An 11324-nucleotide genomic window follows, 5' to 3' on the forward strand; every position below is an offset into this window, starting at 1 on the left:
ATCAATTTAATTCCAAACATATTATTCAGATATTACAAACAGTAGTCAGCGATTATTTTTAGACGCATTCGTATATACATAGGTAATATTTCATAATATTTTTGATTTCGTATTTTTAAATTATATTTCGCTGGCGCTGGATTTTCGAACATTCCTGGAGAATATGAAAATGTCGTCTTCATTATAAAAAATCCTCGAAACAGAAATAAATGTAACTCTTAGATCATGAAAAATAAAAAAAGTATTATGAAATATCAACTTAATACGAATGCGTTGAAAAATATTCGAAGACTATAGGTTGTAATATCTGAATGATTTGTTTGAAATTAAATTGATTTTTTATGATGCAAGTTGAATGTTGCAACTTTCTGATTTTGAATGGACGCTACGTTCTTCAGCATGAGTCGTTTTCTCCTAATAGACGCAACAGATAGAAGTATAAGATTAGTAGCGATCAAGAGCGCTTATTTTTTGCCGTAAGTCTATACCCTATTTCATTTTTTGCGAACACTCCCTTTAAAAGACGAAATGAAAAACAATAATTTTTTTAGATAAACTTACCCTAAGTCAAATGCACTTTTTAAATATTGTTTATTTTTAAATAATATTTATAAAAAATCTAAAATTTGAATAATCAAACACCCAGAATATTTACCTAAAGATAAGGAAAACTTATCTTGTCTTGATGTTTAAACTGCCATCTTGTCCATTTTTAGGTTCATGTAATTTTGACCGATTACATAAATTTAAGTTTTAATTCAATTGTTGTACAATTATTATTTCAGTGATTTTATGATAATTTATGTAAAATCTAATGTTATTATTCCAGTTTAAAAATGATTTTGAAAATAGTTTTTCTATTTTTTCTCGCCGCAGATGCTTTAGGAATGCATTAAAATCAACTTTGAGCTAAAACCAATTACAAATTTGTATTATTGTATCAGATATCCATCCTAGGGTGAACACAAAGTTGTATTATTGTATCAGATATCCATCCTAGGGTAAACACAAAGTTGTAATATTGTATCAGATATCCATCCATAGGGTGAACACAAAGTTGTATTATTGTATCAAATATCCATCCTAAAGTGAATAACATAAAGTTGTATTATTGTATCAGATATCCATCCTAGGATTAACATAAAGTTGTATTATTGTATCAGATATCCATCCTAGGGTTAACATAAAGTTGTATTATTGTATCAGATATCCATCCTAGGGTGAACACAAAGTTGTATTATTGTATCAGATATCCATCCTAGGATTATAACCTTAAGTTCCTACGAGTCCGTCTGTTGTTAAGAATGCATGACATTTTTAGAAGAACCTTTTTAAACATTTCTATTTTAGAATGATTTAACAAAATATTTAGTAAAACTACAAATTTTTCAAAAAACTTATTATCTGAAACATCTAAATATGGGTTTACATGATGATCTGGCCGCTTTTAGAGACTTACATTTTTCGATTAACCATAAACATTGATCTAACATCAGTAAACCCATGTCACATGTAACAACATTTGTTTATTTGGTCATTTAAGCAAGGTCGAAAACAGCTGATCTGGAAAAGGTCTCCAAAGGTCGAAAACGCTGATCTGGTAAAGGTCTCCAAAGGTCAAAACAGTTGATCTGGTAAAGGTCATGAAAGGTCGAAAACGGCTGATCTGGTAAAGGTCTCGAAAGGTCGAAAACGGCTGATATCTGGTAAAGGTCTTGAAAGGTCGAAAACGGCTAATATCTGGTAAAGGTCTTGAAAGGTCGAAAGCGGCTGATCTGGTAAAGGTCTCGAATGGTCGAAAACGGCTGATATCTGGTAAAGGTCTTGAAAGGTCGAAAACGGCTAATATCTGGTAAAGGTCTTGAAAGGTCGAAAGCGGCTGATCTGGTAAAGGTCTCGAAAGGTCGAAAACGGCTGATCTGGTAAAGGTCTCGAAAAGTCGAAAACAGCTGATCTAGGAAAGGTCTCGAAAGGTCGAAAACAGCTGATCTGGTAAAGGTCTCGAAAGGTCGAAAACAGCTGATCTGGTAAAGGTCTCGGAAGGTTGAAAACAGCTGATCTGGTAAAGGTCTCGAAAGGTCGAAAACGACTGATCTGGTAAAGGTCTCGAAAGGTCGAAAACAGCTGATCTGGTAAAGGTCTCTAAAGGTCGAAAACAGCTGATCTAGTAAAGGTCTCGAAAGGTCGGAAACGACCTGTAACATTTTGACATGAAAAAGTCGATAAATGCATTCCATTGAAACAAAATTTTTCATTGTCAAAAAATTTATATAAAATTAGTTTTATTTGGAATGTTTATATTTGGGTTAGAGTTAGAGGTGGGTAGAATTTTTTTCTCAGAAATTTCATATTTTTTCCCAAAAATTTATTGACCTAACCATCTGGTGTTACAGCAAACATGTTAGACCATAGGGAATGTAACGGTGAAAAATATGTTTCTAAAACAAAATCAGTTTAACAAATATCAAAATAATTTCATAGGCCGAAAACAACCTTTTTGTCATGAATGGGCCAGAACAAAGTTGCATTATTGTATCAGATATTCACCCTAGGACTAAAACCAAAGGTCCAGCTCAGTTAGCCGACAGGGAGAATATCGATTACTGGATGGAGAAAGGAATGGAAGAGCTGAACAAGGTTACTCTTTAACGAAGTTTTGATTAATACATCAATAAAGAATATTTTAATGAATCAATTAAATTTCATTACAAATATCTTTACCTCTGATTCAATTAAAATTTACAATTTATTTGATTAAATTATTACTTTGAGTTTTTTAAACAATGTCGAGTATTATGTATATAATTGTTTCATATCGAAAATCATCAAAAATCTCAAATTTTCTTGTCACGTTTTTAATGAAACTCTTATTAAATGATGGATTTCTTACACACTTAAAATTACGCTGACAGTCCCTTTAAATCCATCAGGCGAAGGAGACGAAGCCGAATGAGAACCTGGCCAAGAATATAATCCTCTTTGTTGGAGATGGTATGAGTTTACCAACAGTATCCGCAGCAAGAATATTTAAAGGACAATTCTTCTCAGAGTCAGGTACAATGGAAGCAACCCCTGTACACAAAACGTTGCCTGTTTACAGAGACAGCCGAGCAACAGTCTTTGTCACTGTCACATACTGCATAGTATTTTTTAACATACAAACAGAAAGAAAGAGACTTTTTTCTTACATTCATGGTTCCCGGCTGTCGGTTTATTTCTTTAAAAGGAAAGTAAAGAGTTCAGAGAGAGTTAGGTCGTCTACAAACTCTCTCCTCTGTGTGTAAATACAATACATTAAACTCATAAATTTCACTAGAAAATTAAGCAGAACATTCACTTGGTGTACTGTCCTGTTTTGCCATATATAATTTGTATAATTTGTACTTAAAATTCAGCCCTGAGACCGAATTTAAAGAATTTAAGTCGCGGCTTAAATCCGCGAAAACCCGGTTTAAATTGAGCGCCCGGTTAAATCTTGAAACATATTATACAATCTTAAGTGAAACCAACCATAATTGAGCAGCGGCTTAAATTTAAACCGCGGCTCAAATTCTTTAAATTCGGCCTTAGTACCTTTAAATGAACTAAAGTTTATAATGTACTAAATACAGTTTTATACTTGGTCAGACCTACTCTGTAAGCAGCATGGTTCCTGACAGCGCATCAACCGCATCTGCCATGTTTTCTGGGATTAAAACTGTATCCTGGACAATGGGGTTTGATTCCCATATTGTTGATGGCGATCCGAGCTCAGTTGCAAATGCTACAGCTGTTAAAACCATTCTTGACTGGGCCCAGGAAGCTGGAATGGCAACAGGTATGTTGTAAAGAAAATTTTTAAATCGTCTTCTATTTTTCCCATTTTTTCCTAAAATATTCTAGGATTTATAACCAACACAAGAGCTACCCATGCCACCCCTGGTGCGCTCTATGCTAAGTCTGCAGATCGAGACTGGGAGTGTGACTCAGAAATGCCAAGTGATGCCAAGGTTTAAGTCAAAACTAGGGATTCCAAGTGGATTTTGCTTGCGCGCAATTGTAAACCCATAAATTTCGCGCAATTCCAAGCAATGTCCCGCAATTACTATTTATTCCACACAATTCCGCGCACCAGGATTTCGATTTGAAACCCTGTGCACATTTAATTTAAATCTTAAATTTAAAATTAATCCAAATTTTTGTCACAGGACCTAAAAGACATAGCAAGACAGATGATGGAAAACAATCCTGGAAAAGATACAGATATTATTCTTGGAGGTGGGCTTGCTCCATTTGTTAACTATGACCTAATTGATGAAGAGCAAAAAACAAGGTATTTAAAGCATAGTTTCAAACAAAGAGAATAGAATATATATTAGAGGGGAATTTAGATAATCTCACGGTATGAATTTTTTCAGTCCCTTTCAACCTGAAAGTGTACAAATCATGTAAATGTTCACAAATTAAATGCAGTAGAGTACACTAATACAGTATGTTCCCTAGACTCCATTTCAATTTCGAATTTTTAAAGCTGTTAAATAAACTTTATAATGAACTAGGTGAATAAAAAACAACATTTGATTTACAGTTATAACGGAAAATCATCGTTTGTAAAGTGAAAGGCATAGAGTCTATGTGAAATGATCATTGGTCAATTATGAAACCAGCCTATTTCATAATTGGTTTTCTTTTAATATTAATTTTAGATTTTCTATAAAATTATATTCCTGGGCCCAAAAGGTTATATAGCACAAATATGTGAAGTATACCGGCAGTATGGAAACAGTACAACAAAATGGCCGTTTTACACTTTTTTCTAGTAAATTCCCCTCTAATATATATTCTATTCTCGTTGGTTTCAAATGACCTTCCAAGAGGCGACTACCTGATTCAAATGTACCCTTTCAATCTTGGACTGATCAAGGATAACAGACTTTTCCCTTTTTATCTAGTAATTTTTGAACACTTTGTTTGCAAGCGGTTTTACATTTAAGGAATATTAATATTTACTATATCTTCACATTTAAATTTTGAAAACCACGATGAACATAGAATATTCAAGACTTTTTAGTAATAAATGTGACATAATCCGAAATTAACTTTACAAGCCAATTTTACGACTTTTTCTCTTGACATTTTTTACATTATCAATTTTAATGAAAAGAAATTTTAAGGATTTTTTTTTGTAAAAAACATCTTTATTGTTATGCACAGGGTATAAGGTACAGAACGGTAAAAATGTCAGTCTGTGTAAAAAAAATTGTTACTAAAGCTACAGATCTTAAAACTGAATTTTTAAAAAGCCCTTGAAAAACATGTGTCACATTGTGGAAGACGATACCTGGCCGCCTAAAAAAAAACTCCACAAGATTCACCGGAATAAGATAGAACTGATACGGGGCATTGTACTTTCAGTCTAATGAGTGTGATCTTGATATAATCATATTTTCTGAACACTCTAGTAAAAGTTATAGGAAATATATATACTGGAAGTTACTTTATGCGTTTCATTAGAGATCGACCTCACGTCCTCTATAACATGATGATATTTGTTTAAAACAAAAAAAATATTTTTTACAATTTTTGACCATTTTTTTGGCCTTTTCTTCAACCCTCGCTATAGCACCCAAACTATTAAATTTTTCGCTCTAATTTATTTTTCAATAAACTTTGTGCTATGCACATGCATTTCAACCAATTATCTATTCCTTAAGGCCTTTTTCTAGCCCCCCCCCCCCACTAAGGCTATGCATAGATTCAGACCCCCCCAGCCTTTATAGAGTTTACATATAAGGGAAATATTTAACCTTCTTTGCCCTTTAAGATAAGTGAAATGTTGATGTCAATTTACCTTGTTATAAATTGAAATATTTCAGGTTTGACTATGCACTTGAATACTGGAACTTATGCCCCCTGAAATTGAAATATTTCAGATTTGACTATGCACTTGAATACTGGAACTAATGTCCCCTGAAATTGAGATATGTAAGGTTTTACTATGCCCTTGAATACTTTAACTAATGTCTCCTGAAATTGAGATATTTAAGGTTTGACTATGCACTTAAATACTGGATTTAATGTCTCCTGAAATTGAGATATTTCAGGTTTGACTATGCTTTTGAATACTGGAACTAATGTGCCCTGAAATTGATATATTTCAGGTTTGACTATGCACTTGAATACTGGAACTAATGTGCCCTGATATTTCAGGTTTGACTATGCACTTGAATACTGGAACTGCCATCGTGATGATAATAGAAATCTATTGGATGAGTGGCAGGCAGAACATACCAATGGTGCAATTATTTTCAATAAAACCCAGCTTCTGTCAGACACACTTTTAGAAGCAGACAAAGTGAGAGGTAAGCTCCATTAACTCATTTTCGGCCTGTTTTGTGCCTTAAGTAAGAAATCATCATCATTGGATCGTTACCACGGTGGACTAAGCCAGTGAGGTCGGTCAAATAGGCCTAGGATTAGGCCGGGTACTGTAAACAGTCTGAACGCGCAGTACTGTACCATTAGATCAGGTCAGTACACACTGTTATCTGGCAGGCCGGTACAAACTGGGCAGGTCCTGTTCGATTTCATTGGAGAATCAAAACTTATTTTCAAAGATCCACCAGATTTTCACTAATGAACTCCAAGCTCTTCTTTGAAAACCTCCAGATTTTCATTGGAGATCGCAATAAAGGAATCTACGATAACAAATTGGAATCAGAAACTGGATTTTGTTGCATAATCAAAATTTTGTTTGATTGAAATTGTACTGTATATCAAATTCATGTACCAATAGTTAAAATGACAGTTATGAATATGATAGTGTAGCAGCAATGTATCATCCAATTAGAACCAATGGAAACTTTAACCCATTTATAATTCAATGATAACCCAAGGGCGTAGTTTTTAAATGGACCTGCATTTCCATTGCTTACATAAGTTTTTAGAATAGAGAGATTCAATGAAAATTGTTGCTTATCAAAAACATAGCTTTTCATTAAGGAAAGATAATTGTTTTGTCCCCATACAGTTGGATTTAATCTGAAAGCTTAAAATGCCTAAATTTTCACAATGCATATTGCATTTATCATTTATTGTGCATTTTCAATAAGGTAACACAGTAACTTTCCCATTGAACTGGATGCAGTTTAGGATGTAATTGCTGTTAATGTTTCAAAAAATATTCATTTTTGAATTAATAGTGACAGCATATGTTTGAAATAAGGCATTTATATTTTGCTTGAAACTAAAGCATTTTGGAAATACAAACATATAACAATATTGTGAGATATTACTAACCTTCTGCAGTTCATAATCTAAAACAAAATGTTTTTTAAAATGCTTTCAAACTAAATGTTACAATAATAATTTCACAAGGTTTTTTTGCCTGGACCTACATGCCCTATGAAGATCAGCTGAATGCAAGTTCATCTGCCCCTAATCTTGAAGAAATGACTCGAGCAGCTGTTCAGTTCCTGGAGAGTAAAGGAGGAGATAAAGGATATTTCCTGATGGTAGAAGGAGGAAAGATTGATCATGCTCACCATGGTTCAGAGGTTAGTAATAACTTTATTAAGTTTAATTATAAACCACATTGAATTGTTTCCTGTATGCTATGTAAAATTGAACATGAATCAAATTCAAAAAAGCTTACCAAAATAATCATTAATATTGAATTATTCTGTGCACGGTTAATAAAAATGTATTGTTTATGTTTTACTTGAAAAGTGAATCACATCCTTGTTTTTGAACAAACCATTCAAAAATATTGATTTGCTCATGAATTTATTACAGACTAAGGAAAAATAAAAAAAATGAAAAAGTGCGCCTTGTCATTTCTAATTATTAATAATATATATTTTTATTATAATAATACAAAAACAGGAGTGCTTCCATGGTTGGTCTGAGTAATAGAATAATTCAAAGATTTTGAATGATTTATAAAAAATATGTTGAGATTTTTGGATTCACAATTTCTTATTTACAATTTTACAATATATCTAATACATTACACAATAGTTTGTTAAACAAGAGAATAGTCCCTTTCCCATCTTGCAATATAAACTTCTTTTAAAGGGATTGTAAGTGTAATTTAAAATGACCCTCTAAACAAAAATGACAATGCCCGATTCACAATGGTTGATCCCTTGAAACCTTTATCTGTTCAATAATGGATCAAGACTGAAGATATTGTCAGTTTCCCTAGGATTTAAAGTATTTAATTCTGATAAATCTGATATATATCCCTAAAGTAGAAATGTGCAAGTCACTTTTTAAAAGAAACCCAATTGAGACTAATAAGTTTTTTTTAAGATTTTAAACTTTGATATATAATTCATACTGGATCAGAAAAAGCTTTTAAAGGCACTGTTGTAAATTGGCCTTTGTCATCTTTGGAATAATCAAGATTACGCTTACTTTTCAAAGACAACTGTGGCCGAAGAAAAATCCGATTTTTCGTTTAGAATTTGAGTGGAAAGGGATGGTCCCTCTCTGTAGACACTATTTGATGTTTTTTTTCAGTAACAGTAGCCCAATAACACTTAAATTTATTATATTCTAACGTCATTATGTGTTCGTTATTATGTACTAAAATATGAAAACTTTTGATATTTGAGTTAGCAAGAAATTTACGTTTTTCGTATTAAAACATGTAAAATATGTATACAAAGACGACGTCTCTACGACAATCAATTAATCATTACTCGTATTTTGGTTCCTAGATTTTGTAGATTTTGTTCGTTTATGTCAACTTTTCATTTGTCATGCCGCGTTCAATTCAGCTTTTTACACAGGCAATACAAAATTTTGAATGCGATAAAATAGTGTTATTTTAGAAATAGAAAATTAAAAAACAACAAAAATTAAAAAATAATGACATTTACAATTAACGATTAGGTACTACACTTTAATTTTATATTCGAAATTTATTTTGATTCACTTCATACTGAAAAAAACATCAATTAGTGTCTATAGAGAGGGACCGCCCCTTTCCGCTCGAATTCTGAACGAAAAATCGGTTTTTTTCTGGCCACAGTTGTCTTTGAAAAGTAAGACTATTACCAATCAAGAGCGAATAGGCTGTTTAGTTTACCCTGAAATTACCCAAATAAGTGAACGGTCCCTTTAAGGCTTCTCGTGCTTTGAGAGAAACAATTGGATTGGACCGTGCAGTTGCCTCTGCCGTTGATCTTGTTAATACGGAAGAAACACTAATTATGGTAACAGCAGATCATTCTCATACTCTGGCAATTGGAGGTTACAATGATAGATTTGCTGATATCACTCGGGAGGTTCAACGTAAGTGAAGTTTAAATTAAGGGACTGTAAGTGAAGTTTAAATTAAGGGACTGTAAGTGAAGTTTAAATTAAGGGACTGTAAGTGAAGTTTAAATTAAGGGACTGTAAGTAAAGTTTAAATTAAGGGACTGTAAGCTTGATTTTAATTGACTCTCCGTGCAAAGGTGGGAATGTTTCTTTTGTTGAGAAACCACAGTTGAAAATAATCAGTTTTTGAAATGATAAACATTGATAGATACTTGATCAGACAAAGCTTTCAAGGGCACTGTTGTGAATAGGGCATTGACATCTTTTCATAAGGAAAGTACACTCACAGTCCCATATAACTCATTATTTACTGGTTCTAAAAATCTTCAAAGGCATTAAAAAGAAACTCTATGATTGCTGTAATTTTATAGAACCTGGTCACAGCGCTTCACATGCAAGCGATGGAGACCGTTACACCATCATGACCTATGGAAATGGAGCAGGGTTTAAGGAGAATCGAGCTGAAGTAGATGAAGATTATGAACTATATATCCAGAGAGGACCTGTACCAGAGGAGTCTTTAGATTATGAATACAAGTTTCCTAGTTCGGCACCCCTCTCCTCAGAGACCCATGGAGGCGATGATGTTGGAATCTGGGCCATAGGTATTTATGGGGTTTTTGTGTTTCTTCACTTTAAAACTCGGAATCAAAAAAAATATGATTTTCATCTCATATTGCGTTTTTAAATCGCAAACAATTACAAGTAATTTTTATTTGGTGACTTTTTGTATTTAAAAAAAAGTTTAGAAGTAATTAATTTTAGTTTGAATTTTTTGTTGGCATATTAACAACAATTTGTCTTTAAATATCCACTATAAATAAACCTACATTTTTAAAGTTTTTAGTCGCCATAATGGAAGATTTTAGTTCAAAATGTGCGTACATTATTATCCAAATAAAATAATTTAAGCAAAAGTGAAAAACCCCTATTTTCATTTTTAAATGGTTCTTTATTTATACCATGATCTAACTCATTACAGTCCACTGCGGTTTTTTGGGACTTTAATCACTAGCCCTTTTTGTCCACTATCTAGTCCTTTTACTGTAGGTCCCATGTCCCACTATTTCCACAGCGTGCATGAGCAGTCCTATATTGCACATGTGATGTCCTATGCAGCTTGTGTTGGACCTCATTCAAACCAAGAAAGGTAAAGTATAGAAGTAGGGTTTTCTCACAATCCTTCAGTAAAATCTTTATTGGAATTAAATCGTTCTTTTAGTTTAATACAACAATAGATTTTCAAAATCTTTTGGAAAATTTGATTACTCAGTAACTAAACTAACTTTTTCAAGTTCCCTTGAATGCATGCATGCATTTTTTCTGAACTATAAGATCATTCAGGAAAAATTTTGTTTGTTCTCAAAAATTTTGTTTGATCACAAAAATTTTTTTTGTTCACAAAAACAATGCGCATCTCTATAAAAAAAGGTTATAGGATTCTCCAACTTGAACTGAACTATTTATTTAATCATCAATGCTGCTGGAACTGTTGTGCATTTTATATAATCATCAAGCTTTTACTCTTTTGTACATAAAATTAAAGCAAGAGAGTCACACCAACAATATAATTTATATTTAAAAACCAGAAACATGAGCATTATTACTATTCAGTTTATATTCAATATAGGTTCTTTTATAGGTGCACTGCAGGAAGAGATGGTTGGTCTTCAAAATGAGTTGAAATTGCTTTGCTCTATTCCAAAATTAAACACATATTTGTATTGGAAATATAAAATAAAGATTATCTATCAATTACAGATTTTGCCAATACTCCAAGTTATTTATCACGAACAGAGAAACTAAGAAGGTCTTGTCAAAACCACAACCATGTTCTTTAACAGATCAAGATAAGAGAGAATGCCGAATGCATCTAAATTAAAATTTGAGTGACAAATGTATTATTTGTGAAAGCGCAGATAATTCATAAAATGTTAGGTCAATACCATATCTTGGTCTTAGCCCTAAGCACAAACAGCCTTATCAAAGTTGTTTGTAAGACGAGTTGTGATAAGGCA

General features: G+C 32.7%; 1 protein-coding gene across 1 annotated transcript; it reads left to right on the top strand.

Moving 5' to 3' along the window:
- Nucleotides 1-804: 804 nt before the first annotated feature.
- On the top strand, nt 805-11079 carry LOC111711626 (alkaline phosphatase). The gene is made up of 12 exons (XM_023486016.1): nt 805-885; nt 2540-2637; nt 2931-3074; nt 3604-3817; nt 3883-3989; nt 4188-4312; nt 6190-6341; nt 7357-7535; nt 9111-9279; nt 9678-9911; nt 10357-10456; nt 10949-11079. The coding sequence occupies exons 1-12, from the start codon at nt 837-839 to the stop codon at nt 10983-10985; spliced, it is 1608 nt and encodes a 535-aa protein (XP_023341784.1). The 5' UTR covers nt 805-836; the 3' UTR covers nt 10986-11079.
- Nucleotides 11080-11324: the final 245 nt, after the last annotated feature.

This window comes from Eurytemora carolleeae, unplaced genomic scaffold, assembly GCF_000591075.1.
Source record: "Eurytemora carolleeae unplaced genomic scaffold, Eaff_2.0 scaffold1120, whole genome shotgun sequence".
Taxonomy (NCBI): Eukaryota; Metazoa; Arthropoda; class Copepoda; order Calanoida; family Temoridae; genus Eurytemora; species Eurytemora carolleeae.